The sequence below is a fragment of the Nematolebias whitei genome, chromosome 18 (assembly GCF_014905685.2).
Source record: "Nematolebias whitei isolate Nwh7 chromosome 18, NemWhi1, whole genome shotgun sequence".
Lineage (NCBI taxonomy): Eukaryota > Metazoa > Chordata > Actinopteri > Cyprinodontiformes > Rivulidae > Nematolebias > Nematolebias whitei.
The window spans coordinates 6,507,267-6,532,493 of NC_056515.1; the positions used below are offsets into that span (position 1 = coordinate 6,507,267).

Below are 25,227 nucleotides of genomic sequence, written 5' to 3' on the forward strand. Positions count from 1 at the left end.
CAGCCTTCACCACTCTCTGCAAATCTTTTCTTTCTGCAGCTGTGCAGCCTCCATGCCACACGTTGATGCTGGAGCACAGGATGCTCTCCACTGCACACTTGTAGAAGGAGGTGAGGACTGAGCTTCCCAGACCAGCTCGTCTCAGCCGTCTGAGGAAGTAGAGTCTCTGATGAGCTTTCTTGATCAGGCTGGTGGTGTTGTTGCTCCAGCTGAGGTTGTCATTCATGTGTACACCCAAGTACTTGTAGCTGGAGACCACTTCCACCGCAGATCCTCTTATGTTCAGGGTGGGGTAGGTGTTTTTGTTCCTTCTGAAGTCCTCAATCATCTCCTTTGTCTTCTTCACGTTGATGTGAAGGTTATTCTCTTTGAACCAGCTCTCCAGGTGTTCCACCTCTTGCCTATAGCTGGACTCATCATTGTTTGTGATGCATCCCACCACCGCTGTATCATCTGCAAACTTCACAATGTGACAGCATGGCTGGATAGCTGCATAATCATATGTGAGCAGAGCAAACAGGAGGGGGCTCAACACACATCCCTGAGGAAAGCCAGTGCTGAGGGTTATGGTGGAGGAGGAGAAGTTGTGGATCCTCACTAACTGTGGTCTGTTTGTTAAGAAGTCTAGTAATTGATTGATCACTTGTATTCTTCTCAAAAATAAAATAAAATAATTAAAGAAACATTGATATAGGTACAGATTTGGTGTAATGATGTTTCCAAATAAAGTTTATTTGAGACTAATGGTAGCTCAAGATGTTAAAACCAAAGTTTAGAGTTTACCACTGTGGGACTGACGGTATAAAACATTTTTTTTAAAGTCAGTGATGTACTCGGAGAACCCAGTGTTGAAATGTAATGCTAAATCTCTTAATGCACTTGTACATATTCAGAGTCATGTCCCTTTAATTTGTCTTTTTAACAGATATTTTTACACTTCACTGACAGAACACACTACTTTTCTACATTCACCTCAGTCGTTTGAGGGCAGATGGAGTTTCCACCGTGGATAATTAGAAGAATTTACATAACTCGTGTCAGATGTGTGTGTTTCAGTCTTGAACTCTTCAGGTTACTCCTTTACTGTGTCAGCAAACCATAAAGTGTGCCCTCAGCACTTCTTCTGAATTATTTGAACAAATTTCCAAGCCAACAGTTTGAAATGACATCTCGTAGGCGGAGGTGCAAAGGGAGCCTCACTGGTTTCCACTTTCCCAAAAGTATGGAAAATGGGAATATGGCTGCCCACAGTCCTCAGTGATGTGGGAGAACAGTCTTCACCGAGAGTGGGGGTTATTGAGGCAGCAAACGGTTGCTAAGAAGGTGAGGGGATGGTTAGTGTTCTTGCAGGGGTGGCAGACAGGTCTGTTGATGTTGGCAGGGACTTTGTTTGTGATGAGTGGAGCTGGTTTGAATCTGTGCAATCACACATGTGGTACAGGTGTGAATGAATGCACAGGTATGTTCACAACAGGATTCTGCTTTGTTTGTGTGTTTATGCTGATTGATAGCAACCCAGTGAGCTGACTTTTGCTCTCCAGGCTCTTTGCTTTTTTATTTATTTGGTTTGACTGGATAATGTCCAGGTGCTGGCATTATAGTGGTGTGGTTTGGCAGAAGACTCCAGACAGGGCTCAGAGTTCATGGCTGATGGTGTAAAAATGCAGTGATAGTAGCTTGCCCTAGAATCACCCAAGGACCTTAGACCTCTGAGAGTTGTATCCTCCTCCCACTCTTTTCTCCTCATACTGCAGAAAAAAATAAGTAAAACTAGAATATTTCTAAAGAATTTTTCAACAGTTCTGATGCATCTACTATCCAAAACTCCAATCTAACTATGTAATAATCTGTGGTAAGAAAAAAATGACATGATGTATGAACTAAATAAAAGTGAAACAACAAAAAAGATAAAGGGAAATATTAATGTTGCTGCCAGTTGCTCATTTTGGACACTATATATTTTGATATTATTTGGTATCTTTATTTATTAACCTTTATTTAACCAGGCAAATCCCATTGAGATCACAGCTCTATTTTGCAATGGAGGCCTGGGCCTGAAGGCAGCCTAGCATGCACGTTTTTTGTCTGTGGGAGGAAACTGGAGTACCCGGAGAAAACCCATGCAAGCACGAGAAGAACATGCAAACTCCACCCAGAAAGACCCCAGGTTCAAACAGGGATTGAACTCAGGACCTTCTTGCTGTGCTACCCACTGAGCTGTTGTGCTGCCAAATACGATGATAAGGAAACTGAAATTTAAATTGGGTTTCTTTTTCAGAAACATCCATCCATCCATTTTCTTCCGCTTATCCGGGGTTGGGTCGCGGGGGTAGCAGCCTAAGTAGGGAGGCCCAGACTTCCCTCTCCCCAGCCACTTGGGCCAGCTCTTCCCGGGGAATCCCGAGGCGTTCCCAGGCCAGCTGAGAAACATAGTCCCTCCAGCGTGTCCTGGGTCTTCCTCTGGGCCTCCTTCCGGTGGGACGTGTCCAGAACACCTCACCAGGGAGGCGTCCAGAAGGCATCCTAAACAGATGCCCAAGCCACCTCAACTGGCTCCTCTCGACGTGGAGAAGCAGCGGCTCTACTCCGAGTCCCTCCCGGATGATCGAGCTTCTCACCCTGTCTCTAAGGGAGAGCCCAGACACCCTGCGGAGAAAACTCATTTCGGCCACTTGTATCCGAGATCTCATTCTTTCGATCACAACCCAAAGCTCGTGACTATAGATGAGGGTGGGAACGTAGATCAATCTGTAAATTGAGAGCTTCGCCTTTTGACTCAGCTCTCTCTTCACCACGACAGACCTGTACAGCGCCTGCTTCACTGCAGACGCTGCACCTATCCGCCTATCGATCTCACGCTCCATTTTTCCCTCATTCGTGAACAAGACCCCAAGATACTTGAACTCCTCCACTTGGGGTAGGACCCCCTCCCTGACCCGGAGAGGGCACTCTACCCTTTTCCGGCTCAAGACCATGGCCTTGGATTTGGAGGAACTGATCTTCATCCCGGCCGCATCGCATTCGACTGCGAACCGCTCCAGCGAAAGCTGTAGATCACGATCTGATGAAGCCAATAAGACCACATCATCTGCAAAAAGCAGAGACGCAATCCTAAGGCCACCAAAACGGATCCCCTCAACACCTTGGCTGCGCCTAGAAATTCTGTCCATAAAAGTTATGAACAGAATCTGTGACAAAGGGCAACCTTGGCGGAGTCCAACTCTCACCGGGAACAAGCCCGACTTACTGCCGGCGATGCGGACCAGGCTCTGACACCGGTCATACAGGGACCTAACAGCCCGTATCAAAGGGCCCGGTACCCCATACTCCCAGAGTACCCCCCACAGGGCCCCCCAAGGGACGCGGTCAAACGCCTTCTCCAAGTCCACAAAGCACATGTAGACTGGTTGGGCAAACTCCCACGCACCCTCCAGGACCCTGCTGAGAGTGTAGAGCTGGTCCAGTGTTCCACGGCCAGGATGAAAACTGCACTGTTCCTCCTGAATCCGAGGTTCGACTATCCGACGGACCCTCCTCTCCAGAACCCCCGAATAGACCTTACCAGGGAGGCTTAAAAGCGTGATTCCCCTGTAGTTGGAACACACTCTATGGTCCCCCTTTTTGAATAGGGGGACCACCACCCCGGTCTGCCAATCATGGGGAACTTCCCCCGATGTCCACGCATTATTGCAGAGTCGCGTAAGCCAACACAACCCTACAACATCCAGAGCCTTAAGGAACTCTGGGCGAATCTCATCCACCCCCGGGGCCCTGCCACCGAGGAGCTTTTTAACCACCTCGGTGACCTCAGCACCAGAGACTGGAGGGCCCGACCCAGAGTCCCCAGGCTCCGCTTCCTCAGTGGAAGACGTGCCGGTGGGATTGAGGAGGTCTTCAAAGTATTCCACCCACCGACCCACAACATCCCAAGTTGAGGTCATCAGCACACCACTCCCACTATAAACAGTGTTGGTGGCGTACCGCTTTCCCCCCCTGAGACGCCGGATGGTGGACCAGAATCGTCTCGAAGCCGTGCGGAAGTCGTTCTCCATGGCCTCTCCGAACTCCTCCCATGCCCGAGTTTTTGCCTCAGCAACCACCCGAGCCGTATGTCGCTTGGACTGCCGGTACCCATCAGCTGCTTCCGGGGTCCCACAGGCCAAAAAGGCCCTATTGGACTCCTTCTTCAGCCTGACAGCATCCCTCACCGACGGTGTCCACCATCGGGTTCGAGGGTCGCCGCCGCGACAGGCACCGACAACCTTGCGGCCGCAGCTCTGGTGAGCCGCCTCGACAATAGAGGCACGAAACATGGTCCACTCAGACTCAATGTCCCCCACCTCCCTCAGAACATGTTCAAAGTTCTCCCAGAGGTGGGAGTTGAAACTCCGTCTCACAGGAGACTCTGCCAGACGTTCCCAGCAAACCCTCACAATACATTTGGGTCTGCCAGGTCTGACAGGCATCCTCCCCCACCATCGGAGCCAACTCACCACCAGGTAGTGATCAGTTGACAGCTCCGCCCCTCTCTTCACCCGAGTGTCCAAGACATGTGGCCGCAGATCAGATGAGACGATGACAAAGTCGATCATCGAACTGCGGCCTAGGGTGTCCTGGTGCCAAGAGCACATATGGACACCCTTATGCTTGAACAAGGTGTTCGTTATTGACAATCCATGACGAGCACAGAAGTCCAACAACAGAACACCACTCTGGTTCAGATCAGGGGGGCCGTTCCTCCCAACCACACCCCTCCAGGTCTCACTGTCATTGCCCACATGAGCATTGAAGTCCCCCAGCAGAACAAGGGAGTCCCCAGAAGGTGCACTTTCCAGTACCCCCTCCAAGGACTCCAGAAAGGGTGGATAATCTGAACTGCCGTTTGGTGCATAAGCACAAACGACAGTCAGAACCCGTCCCCCCACACGTAGGTGGAAGGAGGCCACCCTCTCATTCACCGGGGTGAACCCCAATACACAGGCACCAAGTTGGGGGGCAATAAGTACGCCCATGCCTGCTCGGCGCCTCTTACCAGGGGCAACTCCAGAGTGGAAGAGTGTCCAGCCCCTCTCAAGGAAACTGGTTCCAGAGCCCAAGCCATGCGTAGAGGTGAGTCCGACTATTTCTAGCCGGAACCTCTCAGCCTCACACACCAGCTCAGGCTCCTTCCCCACCAGTGAGGTGACATTCCACGTCCCAATAGCCAGCTTCTGAAGCCGAGGATCAGACCGCCAGGGTCCCCGCCCTCGGCCACCACCCATCCCACATTACACCCGACCCCTTTGGCCCCTCCCACAGGTGGTGAGCCCATGGGAAGGGGGACCCACGTCTCCTCTTCGGGCTGTGCCCGGCCAAGCTCCATGAGTAAAAGCCCGGCCACCAGGCGCTCGCCCGCGTGCCCCAACTCCAGGCCTGGCTCCAGAGTGGGGCCCCGGTGACCCACGTCCGGGCAAGGGAACACTAGGTCCATTTGTGTTTCTCATCATTGGGGTCTTTGGGCTGCACTTTGTCTGGTCCCTCACCTAGGACCTGTCTGCCATGGGTGACCCTACTAGGGGCATAAAGCCCCTTACTGCATGGCTCCTAGGATCATTGGGACACTCAAACCCCTCCACCACGGTAAGGTGGCAGCCCAGGGAGGGGCTGTCACCTTACCGTGTTATCTGTTTTTTTCAGAAACAGATCCTGTCTAATTATGAACACTAGGAAACACCTTGTAACTGCGACTTTCCTTCTCTTCATCGACTACGGTGAAATTAGCTACATGAAATTAGCTACAAGCACCCTGCAGATGCTGGATGCTGCCTATCACGGTGCATTATGATTTATAACTGGCTGTAACTATCGTACCCATCATTGCACCCTGTATTCACTGGTTAACTGGTCATCATTAACCTCATGCAGACTCTTCCTTTGGTACATTTTCATCTTTAAATCACTCCTCGGTCTGCTGCCTTCATACATCTCCTCCTACATGTCTCTGCGCAAGTGCAGCTAGAGCGTGCACTATCAGGACATTGTTACATGTACATGCAGTGTTCCCTCAGTGAGGTCTGAAGTAGGCAAACGAGCCTTCTCCTACGGCGCCCCTATTTCCTGGAAAACCTTGCAAAAAGATCTGAAGCTCTTGACCTTGACCTCTCTAGTGACTTTAAAATCCTGTTAAGTACCTGGCAAAAGCCAATGCAGACATTGTCCTGTTTTTAGTTTTCTAAATCGTCTTGTGATCTAACTGTTTTTTGCTGCTATTCCTCTTGATTGTCCTTTTGGTTGCTATTTTGTTTTGATTTGTAAAAGAAATAATAATAATAATAATAATTTTGTATGCCTATTTTATGATCGTGTATTGCTGTCGTTGTTATCTATTGCTGTCATCACTCTTTGTTAAGAAATCAGGTCTCTCTTGAAAAATGAGTCCTCAAAGCTCAATGGGATTAACCTGTTTAAATAAAGGTTGAATGAATGATATGACATGGAATTATATGGACTGTTGTATTTGGTTTGTACACTATTTTACAAAGGACAATAATTTAAATTTAACTATTGAGCTAATTCTAGCACATTTATATTGGTGAGAAATTTATACATACCATACACATTTATATGAATGTAAATTGTCCTTTGAAAGGAAAAAAATATATGGTAACCACACACCTGCTTGTATTTTAATAAGTGGCAGACAAAAACTGACTGAAAAGTTTCAAACAAACAGATCTTCAAAACTCATGAACCATGACAGGGGACTCTGGTGGTCACGTCTGTGAATTTTGATGTTTCTACAGGATTTTATAGAGGAGATGAGACAAGGTAAAAATAAGTTATTTTAAGTCTAAATGCAAGTGAATTCTCAAGAAGCTTAGGTGTGTACTCTCAGCATTCTGGGGGGATTTCAAAGAAAACAGTTCTCTAGCAGCAGCATACATAGCAGGGTGAAAAAAAGGCAAACATTGGTATATTTTGAAGTATGTGACAAGAATAGGGTTTTAGGATTTGTATATGATGCCAGACAACAAGAATGGTTATAAAGTTTATTGAAATGCAGCTGCTAGTGGAAGTCAGAATCCAGTGGCAGGACCAGTCTTCTTAAACAGGAGGGGTGGGAGCCACCTGAAGGTGTTGGGCAAGATGATGTCATCGTCACTGGGTGAAATGCAGCTGCAGGGCCGAGCTGAGAAGATCATCGTCAGAGGGATAATCCAAAAGCAAGGTTCAGGTGAAGAGGCGGAGGTCATACACAGAAGGGCAGAGATCCAGATCCAAATCCATATGATAATCTGTGAGTCGTAATCCTTGAGCCAGAAGGGGTAGTCTGTAACAAGGTCAGAAAGTCAAAACAAGAGCAGGCAGGGAATAGACAGATGGGGATTTCCAAGAGGCAGGTGTGAGGTCAAGATGTGAAGGTCAGACAAGGCTGTAATAAGAACATTGGACATCTATTACCATGAGTGATTTGATTTTCTGGCAGATTGGAGTGGTGAGAGGAGTCTATAAATGTGGCTCCGAATTGGTACAGTAAATCAGGGCTGATGAGCAGAAAGTGCAGAGGGGGCATGGCAGAGAGCAAGAGCAGCAGATCATGGCACAAAGAGGCAGAAGCATGACAGTATGACTATTTTAATGTACCAAACAAAGACTTGGCTGTAGGAAGGGTTTGTTAGCAAAAGATTTAAAAACTTTAGACAGCTCAAAAGTTGGTGTGATTTAAACTCTTGTTGAACATTCTCTGATAAAGTCTGTAAAAACCATAAAACTTAAGCAGTGATTGTGTGAAAACTGTAAAAGAGCAGAATGGCAGCTCAGACATGTAAAGTCTAACATTCTGAGACCCTTTTCCACTTTGATTGATGTTTCTTCTGTAAATGTTGGCTAAGCTATAACATAAAAAAAAAAAAAAAAATTCAGGTCCAGATGACCTGACTGAAAAATGTTGGATTGTATACCTGGATTATTGAGCATGGACTTTGTTAGTTTTTTCAGGTGTTCAATCAAAATTCTTTTAATCTCCATTATTTCTTTCTTTCAGTCTTGTCAGTGTTTTGTGATGGATCGTTATCAAAAGTCAGAGCATACAATTCCTGATTGATTTGCGTGTTTTGGTGTATAATTTGCATGTTGGATTTTAAAGCTTCACAGTGAGATACAGGACAAACATTTTGAAGAGGATAATAATAAGGATTGGCGAACTTAACAAGAGTTGATCTTTTTTTAGCTGCTTTTTCTTGTTTTTGTTATAACAGATGTTCTCTGATTGTGATAGAGCAGGGCAATTCAACTGGCGGCCCAGGGGCCAAATTAGGCCCACAAAAGAACTCAGTTCGGCCCTTCAATAGGTTCATTTTTAAATAAAACTAGATTTTAAACCATAAAACATACTTGCTTAATGACAATAACTGCTGGATATCTGGCTCCTGAGCTCTTGGATTTCAGTAACTGTGCCCCCTGATTAATTTACTTGAATAATTTACTTGAATAGCCCTTATAACTTCATCTCTGTGTTCTATAGAACACAGAGATGAAGTTATAAGCAATGTTTTACTGAAGGTTTTATTTAAATAAATAGAAGCTTTCTGTTTTCAGAGAGAAAAAAACAAAAGTAAAATTCATGTGTGAAGTGTTGAATTTCTTCTTATCTGATTCCTCTCACTGAGTTATGCTGCTTTTAAAACCACCATTTCTTCTGTTGTATATGTCACATTCTTTCCTTCTTGAAGTAGGAACACATTGAACTCCGTCCACTCTCTGTTTGAGTCAGACTCAGATGGAGACAGATTTGGCTCAGTGTTCAGTGGAGCTCTCTCCTGCCCCCATCTGGACACAACCTGATAGTCCAGCACGGCTTAAACATGGCAGTCTCACAGCCCATGAGAGTCTGTCTTTATTAAAATGCAGAAATGACATACTGAGATGTTATCTTGTTTTCTGTGGTATAGAAGATGGAGCCATAGATTCATGTTTATGTTTTATGTCCAAATGAGTTTTTTGTAAACTCACTGGACACAGGACATAACCCGATTTATTAGAACTGTATCAGAATCAGAACTGTAGAAGACACTGGAAACACAGTCCTGTTATAGGTAAATGATGTGCCACATGAGTCTGCAGAGTAAATAATGTCCCTTTTCTATGAGAAATGCTGATTGCATATGTTTTGTGGTTCTTACAGTTTTAGGTGTCCTGGTTCTGCTTCTGACTATCAACTCTGGTTGATAACACTTTAAGAAGTTGTCTGTTTTTATTTGTTAGCTTTAGTGTCCAGTTAATGCCAAATAGCTGACTCTGCACGTACAGAGGGTGCAGCAGGAATTTAAACTCTATAACATCTATAGAAATGCAGTTAATAAATCTCAGACCCAATTGGGTTTGTGAGCTGAGCAGACTGCTCAGCACCAGAATGTGAAATGAGGCATTTGGCAGCAGCTTTGAGCTGGAGTAAAGTACGGGAATATTTACAGCTTCCTTGCATCTGTAAAGCAGCAACCTATATAACATTTGGCTCCAGTGTTGCTTGATTGATATGCTATGAATGCTCTGACTCGTGGCTCCAGTTGATCAGAACTTTAACAACACTTGTAGTGTGTGATTCGGCCCAACACTCATTCATTTAGTGTATCAGTGCTTGTTAGAGGTTTTCACAGTTTGCACTCTACAACTGTTTTGAAACTTGGTTAATTTACTAGAAGGGAAAACAATCACATTAATAATTTAAAACAAAATTACCATTCTTTAAAAGGTTGCATATTGTTGCCTGCTTGCCAAGTTTACCAAACATATATTTAGCATAATCTCTTAGCATTCAGCATGAAAGAATGGAATTACTTTCAGCTATAACACAACAAACTTTAGCTGAATATCTGAAAAACTGTGTTAAACATTTTTGTCTTTGCTAAGCACGCTTAGCTGTGCTAACCTTGAATCAATTAGAATCCAAAGCCAATCAGTTGTAGATGAATATCCAGTGGTTATTTTCTTAAAATGACATTAAAATGTGTCCAGTTGTTCACAACAAACTTTGCTAACAGACCAACAGGACTGACTCCAACAGTTAATGTTAACATTTTAAGCAAAGATTTCATGCAATCTGTTAATACTCGGAGTACATGTTGAGGTAAATATTTAGGTACTACCACACCAACATCTGGTAAATGAACTGTACTTATATAGCACTTTTCTATCATATTTCAAGATACTCAAAGCGCTTTACACTACAATCTGTGTCTTCATTTACCCATTCATACAGCACTCTACTAGATCTCTACAAAGCTAATTGAACAAATCATTCTAAAGAGACTAATCAGAGCTTTATCACATTCATACACTGATGGGACACACATCAGCGGCTATGAGGGGTTCAGTGTCTTGCCCAGGGACACTTCAGCATGTGACTGCTGGTGGATTCGAACCCCCAACTCTTGCATTGGAGGACGACTGCTCTAACCACTCAGCCACAGCCGCATTATTGTCCATCTTTTACAGTGGGTGGTGATAACAAGTTATAAGTAATTTAAAACTTTAAACCCCAAATTAAACTAGATCTAGTTGTGTTTGATGGCCCAATCTGGCAGCCACTAAAGCCAACAATCTCTGCTAAGCATCCCTAGTACTTTATGCAGTTTTGCTGGATGTTTCACAGTTAAATACATGTGACAATGTGCAGAATGACAGGACTTCTATTGGATAATAAATTGCTGGGCAGGACACTCAGTGGGGTATCAGTCAGTTTCTCCCCAGTACAACTGCTCACACACACACAAGCTTTTAGAGTGAAACAGATTCAGTGAAACTCCTCCAACTGCACTCCACTTTGTGTATGTGTCACACATCATTAACCACATTTCCCATGATGCTCGGAGAGTGTTCTTATTAGACTGGAGGTTTATGATGAATCATCTCATCCAGCTGAATTTAGGTTGGGATAATCAGCCTTGACATTCCTCACACTGCTCCGGGAGATGGAGGAAAAAGAAACCAACAAGAATGGAATGTGAACAGAAAAGACTTGCAGAGCACCAGGAGGCTTATTTCTGTTTGAGTGTGACCTCATTTTAAACACTGAACATCCATCATCCACCTCTGCACAGCTGTGGGACACTGAGCTTCTGCTGGAATAAAGAGATTGAACATTAGGATGATACCGGGGGGAAAAGTTATGACAAAAGCAGAAAGAATTAAAAACTTCCATGCCAGAGTTTTAAACTGATATCACTTAATGTTGAGAAGTGATGGAGGTATAGTAATTTTGATAAAAGTTTGAAAATACTGTTATGCACAATCTAATCTAAAGTGATATCAAAAGATCTTGTGCAATGCGTTAGCATTCAGAATATGTGTTAGGGATAAGTTTCAGCTACTACAAAACCAGGTTATATCTCAATAACTTTAAAATAACTGAATTATATTAATTGTTGTATTACCTAAGGTTGATAAAGCTATGACGGCCATTTAAAATAATTTAGGTACCAATGATAAATCACTTGTAGATACTTATCCCATTTGAGAGTTTTAATAAAATCCATCCAGCAGGTCATGAGATATTTTGTTAACAGACAGACATGATTGACTTCAATTGTCAATGCCATTTAATACAAAAACCTTGTGCAATGTGTTAGTGCTTTGCTTATTGTAAATGACTCTCGGCTACTACCACATCAACTTCTAGCTTAAAATTTATCAAAACTATTGAGTTACTGCTATTTTTGTGTTAGCTAAGTTTGATTAGCTGAAATGGCCGTAATGAATTTGGTTGACCTCAGAAGTTAGCTAGATGTAGATGCACATCCGATAGTTACTTTCTGAGAATTTCATTAAAAACTATCAAGAGGTTCATGAGATTATTTGATTAAAAACAAATTAACTTGCACATCATTGGACAGCAGTTGGAAATTAGTCTCACAAACATCAAACTTGTAGATGATTATCATGAGCCTTCAATTTACCAAAACACAGACTCAATGTGATTCCAGCAGTCACAACTCTCAGTAATAAAAAAAAATGTGAGTAACTCAACTGGCATATTTAGGACTTGTTTTTCTTTTCTTTGCTTCAGGTTACAGAAGGCACAGCCTAAGCATCTTCTCATTTTATTTTAGTGTTGATGCTCTTTCTAAACAAAAATATAATTCAGGAATTCATGTTCTGATTGTTTTTAATAGACTTTGCAAATAAATTAGATTTTCAAATGTGAGTCAGAACACCTATGTTATAACATTCATATCATTTTCCCCCATAGTTCAAAAGTGCACAGGAAATGTAAATGAATCATTAAAATGTTCAACAGAAAAGAACAAAAATAAAAAAAACGTTTATTTGCTCTCTACAGCTTGCTGTCCAATTTTCAGCTACTATTTCAGAAAATGGCATCATGTCTGTTTTCAGCTTTTAATAATATTTAGATCTGGGCTTAGAGGATATGTATTGTGACAAAATAAACAAATAAGCAACAAAAATAAAAAAGTGAGAAAGTCAACTGAAAATATTCCAAACAGTTGGGGTGCAGCAGACCCTGCATGACGCCTTCTGGCTACAGATTAAATATTTAAATCAGAGTAAATAATTCTGATGACTGCATCTTCTGGCATTCTAAATTCATTTACACAATACAGTCAAATCTTTAAAAATTATCTTCCCTTTCTGATATTGTTCATCTTTTGAGAAAAAGCATTACAGCCACCATCCTGTGATTCGCTGACAAATATTCAGCAGGTACACTGATCACTGTGCACACTTCTCAGGCACTATATAACACACCAACTAAAGTCAGAGGACTAGATGGGACCCTAGAACCATTTAGGTCTGATCATCAACTTCTCACACAGAAATGAAACAACTTGAAATAAAAGTCTGGTCATTCTTGACATAATGTTCTGCCAAATAGGTATTAATAGTTGCCACTCTGTCAGCCATGATATTAATCTTAGAGCAGAGAGGTGGAGGAAAGGTCAGAAGTCTTTGTTCAGACAGGGAAAATGGATAGTTGAACAAGATCCTGCTTTTAAATTTGTTTTTTTAGGACCATAAAAAAGTTTGACTTAAAAATATCGTACCTAAATGAAAGAATGCTACATTAGCTAAAACTGCACTTTTGTACATTTGTTTCATTTGTCTCTGAGTTCTCTAGAAAACTACGTTTGTTACTACAAGCATGTGTTTGCTCTGAGTATGTTGTTGCGCTGAGAGGATGCTGAATGTACCAGCTTGCTGGGAGCTGAGTAAACATTTGACTGACGAGATGCATTAGCTTCAAGCCCAACAGCATGAAATCTCTTTTTGACTTATCTAGGCATGGGCATATACTTGCCAAGCTTTTAAGATCAAAGGTCTTAAAATCATATGCTGATAATAGATTAAAGATGATTTGATGAGGAAAAAGGCTCTACTGTGAATTTTGCATTCCTTCATTCAAGAGTTTGAGTTTAAATTAAATGTTAAAAATTTGTTACAGGCAGTATGTTTAACGTGTTCAGACATAGTTGTTGGATTTTGACCAATCTTTGCTAAACTTACTGAGAAAAAAAAATCTCTGAAAGGGATTTGTGACGTATCCGCCTGGAATAATATTCAAGTATTTATTATTATTATTATTATTATTTAAGTTATAAACATTCAATAAATGTAAGCTTCATGTTTTCTGGCTACTTTCTGTGTTAATGTTTTTGCAGATGATGTGATGTTGTATATGATAAATGCAGGAAGCTTTCTGTGTCCAAATTTCACTTCAAATGTCACCCTTTGAGCTCATTACCTAACTTAAAACTAACCCCTGCAGGTCTACAAGAAACAGTGTTCATTTTATGTGGAACAGGTTTTGCAAGATGATGCCAAATCTTCCCTTTGTATGAGAGTTGTGTGCAATGGTTGCTGTTGTCTCTTTGTTTTGGAGGAAGGGTTAGATTTTTTTTTTCTTCTGATAGTCAGGGCAGGAAGCAACAACTTGTGAGGGCTTTGTAAGATTCATTAAAGATCTAAGACAAGGACTTTATTGTGGTATGTTTCAGTAAAACTGTAGGAGTTGAGCTCTTCAGCGAATAGTCTTTGGTCAGACCACAAATTCAACCAATTTCTGTTTGTCAGAATAGAAAACCTTGAGACCTTTGGCACATGAACGTAATTAAAACCATGGGTCATGTGTGTGTTGCTTCATGTTTTCTCTGAACTACAGAGATGGAGCTGTCTCAGCTCCGTTGACTATGTGTTTGATGGATGTGGAGTGACATCACTGGGTTTGGAAGTGTGAGCAGGACATGTTTGGATAGATGCAGAACAGCATTTTGGTGCCATGTGCATTCTTTAGAGGAACATGTGGTGAACACACCCAGCTCCCCATGTAGCCTGGGGATCCTTTTGAGCCTTCTCTTTCTCTTCTTCTCTTGTGTGTGCGTGTGATTTTTTATTTTTATTTTGCATGCTCTGTCATAAAGGTTTATTCTTTTTTCATTCACTTTTTTCTTTCAGCTGATCCGTTGAAGTCAGGGCAGATCAGCTGGCTGGATTTCTAGGTTTGATTGTTCAGCTTAAAGGCAGAATCCTTTATGTGTCATGTAGATCTGGGTAGAGTGTCTGCACTAAAAAAATACACCCTCTTTATTTGAGTGCTGTCTCCTCTGCAGCTAATGAATGCTTCATGGCTTGTTTGTGCTTTTTGTTCAACTCTACTGTAAAGCAACAATGATGGACCCTTAAACAATATTCCTCATCTTTCACCCTCAGCTTGACCCATTTTCAGATCCTGGTTCAGAACTGTATCCAATGTTCAAATACAGCTTTTATCCCCACCCCTCCCCTCCTATTACTGTATCTCATCTGTTTGTTGACATACATGCACAGCCTTGAGCTGTTTCCAGTCAACATTTTATGACTTTTCTGTGTTTTGTGGTTTCCAGGGAGACATCCAGCAGCTAATGATTGTAGCAGACCACCGTGCTGCGTATGACTACTGTGAGCACTACAGCCCCGACTGTGAAGTGTCAGTACCTGACCAGCCACAGAACCAGGACCCCAATACAGATGCAAAAACAGATGAATATGTGAGTTAAATCCCTCCTTTTCAAGTCTATATTTTTTATTTTGTTTTATTTAAGAACACAGTTTTAAGGCAGTTCAGTTTATCAATAAAGCTCAGAAATGAAGCTTGTTTTTTGCACCTATTGCTCTGCCTGGGTCCTGTTAAGTACACAAAAGTAGCTTTTTTCCCTCTCTGTGAACTATGATAGGCTCATTAGAAAAAGTGTGAAAAAGTAATTAGTCTTTCAGTCGCTGCAGGTTCCAACAGTGATCTAGTATAAGCTATACGGTTCTGATCAATGGCCAGACACCCAGAGGCAACAGAACTGTAGATCTATTTTTTTAAACCATGATGTTAATCACTGACTGCTTCTCTTTCACTCAGTGTCAGTGTAATAATTGTGTGTTTTCAGCCTACAGAAGGAAACTACTATTATGAATATCCTTATTATGATGACATTGAAGGGAAGCCTTATGATTCAACCTCCGAAACGGAGACGGTCACAACAAAATTTGAGGTATTCGACGGTCAGCCTTCTGCTCAAAACAGTTGGACTTCATTCCTCAACACAATTTGTGTTATTCAAAGGGCTTGGATTATTTAGTAATGATCCATTTTGTACTTAACAGGTTGTAGGTGCCGATAATGTGGTGAGCACTGTGAAAGAAGTTGTGAGAGGCGGTTCTGGTGGTACTGGCTCTGCTGCCATCTCCACCAGCTCTTCATCCAGTTCATCATCCAGCTCATCTTCAGTTAATCAAGGAGAAGAAACTTACCGAGATGAGAACACCCCCTACGACAGCTATGATGCCTACAACAACTATTACTATGATGAATCTACCGCTGCACCTGGAGGTGACACCTCTCGCCGAATCACAATTACCAGTACTGGCACTGGGGGTGAGCTGGATTTAGGAGCAGGAGGCAAGGTGGATCTGGAAGCTGGTTCAGAAATCAATGAGAAGGTCATCACCACTGGTGGAGCAAACACAATAACAGTCATCAGCAACAAAACAAAAGTAAGTTGAACTTTCACCCCAGATTTGTTGTACATTAAGTATTTTTGTTTTTGCCTTCTGGTATGTTCTACTTTCTTTTTTTTTGGGGTGGTGGTGGTGGTGGTGGTGGTGGGGTGTGTGAACAAAATCCAGTCTGGGTCTGTAGAAATCTAAACAGAACCATTACTTCAATCCATCCATTTTCTGCCACTTATCCGAGTTTGAGTTCAGGAGTGAAATCCAGACATCCAACACTCCCCAGCTCCTCCTGGGGATCTCAAGGTGTGTCCTGGCCAAAGAGGATTTATGATATTTCCAGAGAGTTCTGTCTGTCTCCAGGTCTCCTTCCAGTGGGACTTGCCCAAGAGGTATCCTAGACAGATGGCTTCTTTCAATGAGTAAAGGTAGCTCCCCTGAATGATGGAGCTCCTCACCTTACCTCTAAGGCTGAGCCTGCCACTCTACATAAATGTTTATTTCAGCCACTTGTATCCAGGTTCCCATTCTTTCAGTCATGATCCAGTTCTCATGATCATAGGTAATAATGGTTAGATTATAGAAGAGCAAATAAACTGAGCTGTCTTTTGGCTCTGCTCCATCTTCACCACAACAGACTGGAGCCATCAATCTATCTCCCTCACCACCGTACCATCACATATTAACAAGATTCCCAGATCTGGGAACTCCTCCGCTTGAGGAAGAGAGTGATCCCTGGCCCTGAATGAACATTGCACCTCAAAGAACCATGGCCCCAGACATTTTCACCCTGAATGTGTGAACAATTAAGCTTTCTATCCACTATTGTGAAATGTAGTTTTGGAAACAACCTATTTAAGACTCTCTTTGACTGTTGGAGATAGGCATCTGTCCCAGAAACCTTGACAGGTTGCAAAATAGACTGATGAATGCCCTGTTAAAGATAGCATTTGTCGTTTTTCTGTCCTGTAGGTTTGTTCTCTGGTTTGTTTTTGTTGTTGTATGAATAGTTCATGTATTTAGTAACATATTATACATATATTTTATATAATTTTAACTCAACAGAAATGTCTTTGTTTTTAAAGGTTGAAAGTTCCTACAGTGACTACAGTGATGTGTATGATTATGGAGTGGATGGGTACTACACAACTGGTGAAGGAGGGGACAGCAGCAGTTCTACCGTCACCATCGGTGGTGGCTCAACTGGAGGTGGCGGTTCCGTATCTGTCAGCAGTGGTTCTGTTTCTGTAGGAGGTGGTTCTGTATCTTCCGGTGGGGGTTCCGTGTCTGTAGGTGGAGGTTCTACATCTGTGGGAGGATCTTCTACCACTGGTGGCGGATCATCCAGCACTGGAACCAGTGGGTCCACCTCCACCAAGACAGGAGACGATTACTACCCAGATCTGGAAAAGTTCAAGGAAGAAGACATCACTGACTATGGTGATTTAGGAAATGTTGACATGTACGAAGAATACGACGGCAAAGTGCTGCCTGCTGAGACTGATGAGTACTACGGACAGGTGACAAAAAAACAGAAATATCCACACAACGATGCTGAATAGAAATAAGATCTAACGTTTTGTACTTATGCAGTGTGTGTATGTTTGATGCATAGGTGGATGGAGCTCGTGGTGAGAAAGGACAGAAGGGAGAACCCGCTGTTATTGAGCCTGTGAGTAGTTCTGTTTGAACAACATAGTTGAGCAGCAGATGTAAGTTGCATGTGTGCACAGTTTGAATATGCAGGCACATATGTGTGAGCCACATATAAACACAATCCATCCCTCATTCCTCAATAAGAATCTTCTCACCAAACCATTTTTATTTGGACCCACTCAAATTCTGTATAATATCCTCATACAAGGCCCAACTCGTCGCTGTTTATCAGGGCCAGAATATAAACACTTTAAGACAGGCCATGCAGGGACTGACAATATTGTTTAAACAAAGGCTGGGTGGTGTTTAAACACAAGAAAGAAGGAACTAAATACAGAAAATAACTTTTTCTGCTTTTCTATTAGAAAAACTGTATTGTCAGGTGGAAGGCAGACAGTCCTGAACTGAAATCACACTCTCATATGTTAGTATCCATAAAGATGAATAATCTATTATTATCTCTAATAGACTCACAGCTGCTTTACTTTAAACAGATGACTCAGAGCTCCTCTGAGTGTATTAATGAACTTTTGTCTGTGTTTAAATGTGGAATCAGAAATGTTGAGTCTGTTTCCTCGATGACTCTGTGGGTTTTTGGACTTACACTTCTATCTTCTCTCACATGTTGCAGTCAACAGCCAGGCAGGAAGTGCACAAGATGAAATGATCCTCTGTTTAGGATGAGGAAAAAACAAACAAACAATGACATAATTATCCTGATGCATGCTCAATAATCCAGGTAGAAAAATCCAAAAATGTTCAATCTGGTCCTCTGGACATTAAAAAAAAAAAAAAGCAAAAACATGTAGATATGTTTCGTCTCTCATCCAAAAGACTTCTTCAGTCTGAGGTGCTTTATTCAGATCAGTCTCCTAAATAGCACCTTCTCAGAGTGGATCAACCAGTTTGCTGCTGTCAGCCAAGACCAGCTGCTCACATGGTCAAGAAGGACCCCGGCACAAACAGAGTAATATTGTGTATGCTGTTCAGTGTCAGGAGGGCTGTGATCAGTCTTACATCGGGGAAACTAAACAGCCACTGGCCAAAAGGATGGCCCAGCACAGAAGACCATCATCATCAGGCCATGATTCTGCGGTCTACACTCATCTCCAGGCCAGCGGTCACTCTTTCAGGGATGAAGATGTTCACATCCTGGACAGAGAGGAACAATGGTTTGAGAGAGGAGTAAAGGAGGCCATCTTTGTGAGAAGAAATCGTCCATCATTAAACAGGGGTGGAGGCCTCCGTGTTCAACTGTCCCCCTCTTACAATGCTGTGATTGCTAGTATCACTCAGCCTCCTGTGAATATTAAACAGCCATCAGTGTGCTAATGATCCATTGTTACGCTGATGGTCCTTTTTGACCATGTGAGCAGCTGGTTTTGGTTGTCAGCAGCAAACTGGTTGATCCACTCTGAGAAGGTGCTATTTAAGAGACTGAGCTGAATACAGCACCTCAGACTGAGGAAGTCTTTCGGATGAGAGACGAAACGTATCTACATTTTATTGCTTTTTTTTTTTAATGTCCAGAGGACCAGATTTAACTTTTTTGAAGGACATAATTGTTTTTATTTCAAAGCTGAGTCTGATTTCAGAATGCAAATGTATTAATCAGTGCAAACTAAATACCTCTGTTGGCTTCTAGTCAGCTGGGGCAGCTGTGGCTGAGTGGTTAGAGCAGTTGTCCTCCAATGTGAGAGTTGGGAGTTGAATTCCAACAGCAGTCAAATGTTGAAGTGTCCCTGGGCAAGACAATGAACCCTACATTGCCTCTGGTGTGTGTCCAATTAGTGTATGAATGTCGTCAAAAGCAATTGTTCCCAACCATGGTCTTGAGGAACACCATCCTGCATGTTTTAGTTGTTTCCCTGCTTTTACACACCCAATTTGAATGAATGGGTGTTAACAGACACTGACAGAAATTCAGGAAGTAATAAAATCACTGAATCAGATGTGATGGAGCAGGGAAACAACTCAAACATGCAGGATGACATTCCTCAAGGACCAGGGTTAGAAACCACTGATCTAAAGCACTGACTGGTCTCTACAGATTCAGATTCAGATCTAGTAGAGCGCTGTATGAATGGGTAAATGAGGGCACAGATTGTATTGTAAATCGCTTTGAGTATCTTGATAGGCACTAAATAAATACAGTCCATTTAGCCTACCGTTTGGAGTGCAATTTCAGCATGTGTTAGCCTTGATAGCATCCAAGCACCCTCTCTTACCCCTGAATAAATTGGAAGCATACCTGAGAGACTGGCAGGAATGTGTGCTGAGTTAGCAGGGAGGAACCATGATCGGGGTTTGGGGAATGTTTTCATGTGTATTTAACTCTTTTAGCCAAAGCTGCTCAAAGTGCACGCTAAGGTATTGTTGGGCACAATCAGACTCCTGCGGCATTTCATGATATTCGTTTGTGTGTGTTTTTAGGGAATGCTGTTGGAAGGTCCGCCAGGGCCTGAGGGGCCAACGGTAAGTCAGTCTGTCAGATTCTGTAAGTCTTTCCACATCCTCAACCATTTTCTGTCTTCATTTTCTCTTTCTGATGTTGAAGATATTACAGCTTTGTATAATCATTTTGTTTGTCTTTAAAAAAAATAAAAGCTCAGATTTAAAGTCTGACACTGAAGAGGTTGGAAATTTGGCAAACTTTAAGGAATGTTAGGAAGGTTTTAAAGACACTGATGGTACTGACACCCTGCAGATGGTGTCAACCTTCTGACACAATGAGTTAGCAAATACAGACTGCAGCTCCACTACTTCTCCCCTTTTACTACATGAACTCCTTTCTCCTTGTGTGTGGCCACCTTCATGTACAAATAAAAATCAAATAAGGTATTTTGTTTAAAATAGGGTCTTCCTGGACCCCCAGGTCCTTCTGGCCCACCAGGCGGTCCTGGAGATTCTGGAGAGAGGGTAAGACAAATGTTTATATCTCACAAATTTCAAGTGCTCAAGAAATACACAAGTTCTGTTTGTTTATGGGTGTGTGCGTGCTTATATGTGTGTCATTTTCCATTTAAGGGTCTACCGGGTCGTCCTGGCCTTCCTGGTGCTGATGGTCTGCCAGGACCCCCTGGAACTGTCCTGATGCTGCCTGTAAGTAAATTAGAGTTGTTAAATTGAGAAGGAAACTCAGTGAAACTAGAAAAGCTGTCCTTTAGTGTTTGAATGGCTAAAACCTTTGCCATGACTTCATCTTGACGCTCAGTCAAAGTCCAATTCATCTCTGTCTGTTTTATCAATAAGTCGGACACATGCTTTACACAGTCTGCTGGGAGGAAGGGGATTTCCGATGAGAACAACTGTAATGAACCTCTTGTAAACATGTTCAGATTTATCTTTATGCATTAGCAACCCCTTGTGGTGACACAGCGCCTCTGGGCTCCGACAGCTCAAATTTAACAACGCCCTGCTCAGTCTGTGAAATCAACATTAAAATGTTCAGGTGGCTTTTCAGGAAGGCATCTGTTTCTTGAAGTAGAACTAAGCAACTTTTAAGTTTTGCTTTAGCCTCATTTGCACCCAGCTTCAGATAACAAATCTTTTCTTCTTCTTCTTTTTTTTTTTTTTTTTAATCCTTCTGGTCTCTGATTTTCTTGCACTTGGAAGATGCTCTTGAGCCTGATTAGCTGTACAGATGTAAAGTTGTGGTTTTGGTGGTTCACACAGATCTGTTTGGCAGAACCAAGTGGCAAGCTCTGTCTGTACAGGAACTGCAGTTGTTCTGGTGTATCCCACGACAGACAGCATGACCTGAAATCTGATCTCCGAGCTTCAGAAATGAGAAACAGACATGGGTATTTCATCCTATTTCAGCTGAGAACCTATTGTCTCCTTTTGTTGACGGTGAAGAATTGAGTGACGCACAGTTGATGACCAATCTAACATTACTAACAATGAAGAGGAACAGTGTGTAGTGAAATGTTGCTGTGCTGCAAGAACTTTCATGAAAACTGCAGCAGATGTTCTGAATCAGCTGCAAGTGTTTCTTAAAAATCCTGGAGCATGTTTTACTTTTTGTTTTGTCGCTGTGCATCTGTGACTGTAGACAGTCAGCCTCCTGAGAGCACTGTCCCATAACCCATCTATCAATTGTTGGCCAGAGAAAGCATCAAGCAACACTTTATTTCCAGCTTGGTGCAAGGCTCAATGATGACCACCAGATGGCAGTAGAACTTGAACCTCATGGCTCTCCAAAAGCCACTGACGGTTCTGGTTTGAAGTTGATGCTTAACACAGTATCTTTGGAGTTGTTTTAAATTGCAGTCATTTTATTAATTAAATATGAATGTTAATTGTTGAAACATATGACATAGTTTATTTCCCTGCAGTCTCTTCATATTATCTGCTTTACTCTTTTTAAAAACCTGCTGTTCCCTCCATAGTTCAGACTCAGTTCTGGAGGGGATTCTGGACAGAAGGGACCAGCTGTTTCAGCGCAAGAGGCCCAAATGCAAGCCATCATGCAGCAGGCCCGGGTAACAATTCCTCTCTAAATGTACTGTCATGGGGTTTTTACTTTTTCTCCAAAATTAAGTGGGTTTTTTTTGTTACGTTAATGCTATTTGATTATTTCCCAACTATTTAATTATTATTTTTTTTTTAACTAGCTTTAAGATTAGGGTTTTGCGCATGATGCTTTGTCTTTAAGACTCCATTTTTTGAGACATTTCTGTTTCTGTGCATGTTCAGCTCGCCATGCGTGGCCCCACCGGTCCAATGGGTTTGACCGGAAGACCTGGTCCTCTGGTGTGTATTCCTCAGTGCTCACAAGCAAAAACACTATTGTTCTACAGTTTTACATATGTTGGAAAAATGTAAGTTTACTTAGCATTAATCTGTTTTTATCTATACTTTTCTCCCCCCAGGGCCCCCCTGGTGTATCAGGACTGAAAGGAGAGTCTGGAGAAGCTGGACCTCAGGTACTGTAATATCCTCCATGTGTTTTAGGGCTAACACTTGAAACAGCTGTTTTTTGGTTATTTCTTCTAATAAATTACCAAAAATATTTGCATATTTAAATCAAACGTGTTGGGGGGGTGGGCGGGATTGTTGATTGATAAAAGTATTTGGTCTTATAGGGACCACGTGGACCTATGGGATCTGCTGGACCTCCTGGAAAGCCTGGCAGGAGGGTGAGTTGTTCAAGAAGCCTTCAGCAACATCAGAATTATAAATCCCTTTCTGTTTCAGGTTGTTTATTTCTGTATTAAAAGTTAATAACTTTCAGCACAATAAACAAGTATCTAAATGATAAAATGAATCTTAACAAAGCTGATTTTCTGTGGTTTCTACAGGGTCGGTCTGGTTCTGATGGTGCCAGAGGAATGCCTGGCCAGACTGGACCGAAGGTATTTGTTTCTGGATACAAATATTATTTGGCGTCAGTGCTTGAGGTTTCATAAAACCAGTTTAAAAGCAGATTTGTTTCAACTCGTTTTATTGATTTTAATTTTTTAGGGAGACAGAGGGTTTGATGGTCTGGCTGGACTTCCTGGTGAAAAAGGCCACAGAGTGAGCAGTTTTATGGGTTTTATGAAAATTACTTTAATATGAATCACTATGAAGCGCATTAATGTTTACTTTTTTTAGGGAGAACCCGGCCCCTCTGGACCTCCTGGTGCTCCAGGAGAAGATGGAGAGAGGGTAACAACATAAAAATGTTCAGAGCTGTGCTCTTGTTACTCTTCTTCTCCTCACCTGAATTAAAAAATCCACTTTCTCTAATTCTTTCTCCTCTCTCTCACACAGCTTTTTGTCTTCACTTTGATCAGTTTCCAATCTTTGTGTTTCCTCTGCATTTACAGACTGTAGAAGACTGTTTCTTTTTCACCTACTATTTCTGTGTTTTTGTCCATGTGACCCACATGTCCTCACTTCCTCCTCCATTATTATTCATTGCCAGCTCCACAGTCTGACCCACTTCATCTCTTTCACAGGGGGATGATGGAGAGATCGGACCCAGGGGACTTCCTGGTGAACCAGTGAGTGGCAGCATGCCCTTTTATTCAGTCTAACCTCACAGATGGTGCGATGGAGGAGTAGCTCAGGGTCTGCTCTCATCATGTGATGGTATCAGCTCTCTATGACAACATGTATCTTATATCACAGTCCTATAGAGTGAGACATGCTTCTACCACAGCATGTGTTTATCAGGCTGGAAGTGAAAGAAACTGGCAGCCAGCATCGCAGCTGTCGGATTAGCCTCCCACCCACTTTCATTCCACAAGAAAGACCCTGACATCACTTGTTATGATTCATTTTGTCCACCAGGGTATGCAGCACTGGTTAGGGCTTTCAGTACAAAATGATGGGTTAAATAACTCGAATTATGGTTTCATAGAGTTGGATTTAGGATAAAATAAAGATGTGTCCTCCTGATCCTGCTTTTACAATATAAGTATGGTATCACTCAATCTGATTTCTCTTCTTTCTTGTAGGGGCCTCGTGGTTTGCTTGGACCAAAAGGACCCCAGGGACCCCCTGGACCACCTGTGAGTCCCATTTTTATCATTCTATCATCATTTCAAACAAAGTCTTGCTAAAGATTTACTGTACAGAGAGCTGAACCAGTTTTTAGGCTCTTGTGTGCAGCTAGAACAAAGAATCCACAACTCAGTTGTCACAGACTGAGCAGAGGGAAAGCAGCTCGTGGCCTTGAGTTTGACTTTTCAGAATATTGTCAACAGTGGAGAGAAGCTAATTTTTATAACACCAGGACCAGGAGCAATTAGCAAATTACTTATACAAGCTGAATACAGAGTAGACATAATTATTACTATTGTTTTGTTTGTTTTTTGGTCTTCAGTTTGAAAATAAAAAAATCATTGTGCCACAGATTTAAAGCTTTTCTCCTCGTTTGTGTCTCATTTTGCTCTTCATTTTTGGCACAGGGTGTTGGTGGAATGGACGGCCACCCTGGACCCAAAGGAAACATTGTAAGTAAAGACTGAACTGATGAATACAGACACCTGTTACAGGATGTTAAACCAAATTGAGCTATTAAACAAATTCTGTGAGATTTGTGGTGCAGTTTTTTTTTTTATGCCATTGAAAAAGTAAATGTGAGAATGCCCACTGTGTGTGCACCAACATACTGACTGGTCTTTTCAGTAATGCTGCCAGTGTAAAAGCATTGAAGCATCAAATTAGTAGATGACCATTTTTATTGTATTCCACTTATGTCCCACTATTTATCCTGCAGCTTAAAAATACTTTAAAAATGCATTGAAACATGCGTCTCAATCAAAAAAAGTGTGTTTTTGGTAGCAGTACATTGTACCACATAGAGAGAAAAAAAATCACGTAATTATGAAAAGTTCTCCGACCACAACTGAGGGATTTTGATCAAGTGAGAAAAGCCAGCCTCTAAAGCTCAGAGATGATTCACAGTAGAAACCAAGTTTACATGACTAATTTTTTTGTTTTTCAACAATACCAAATGAATCCAACATTTTTCATTCAGGTCATCTGGACAGTTTTTTTGTTTGTGCTGAAACGTTTCGCCTTCGATCCGGAAGGCTTCATCAGTCAAGGAAACACAAAACAAAACTGATTCTTCCCCCAACAGCTTACTCCAAAGTGGAACAAACC

At 42.2% G+C, this 25,227-nt stretch overlaps 1 protein-coding gene across 1 annotated transcript in view; it reads left to right on the plus strand.

Annotated features, from left to right (window-relative positions):
- col5a1 (procollagen, type V, alpha 1) overlaps positions 1-25,227 on the plus strand; it is a gene marked incomplete in the record, with an annotated part of 121,385 nt that overhangs the window by 53,651 nt on the left and 42,507 nt on the right. Inside the window, 18 exon segments of the mRNA XM_037692269.1 lie at positions 14,877-15,020; positions 15,411-15,515; positions 15,628-16,017; positions 17,058-17,492; positions 17,588-17,644; positions 20,062-20,103; positions 20,485-20,547; positions 20,656-20,730; positions 22,020-22,112; positions 22,327-22,383; positions 22,503-22,556; positions 22,716-22,769; positions 22,932-22,985; positions 23,095-23,148; positions 23,227-23,280; positions 23,574-23,618; positions 24,075-24,128; positions 24,528-24,572. Of these exon segments, the coding sequence (XP_037548197.1) occupies positions 14,877-15,020; positions 15,411-15,515; positions 15,628-16,017; positions 17,058-17,492; positions 17,588-17,644; positions 20,062-20,103; positions 20,485-20,547; positions 20,656-20,730; positions 22,020-22,112; positions 22,327-22,383; positions 22,503-22,556; positions 22,716-22,769; positions 22,932-22,985; positions 23,095-23,148; positions 23,227-23,280; positions 23,574-23,618; positions 24,075-24,128; positions 24,528-24,572 (1,875 nt within the window).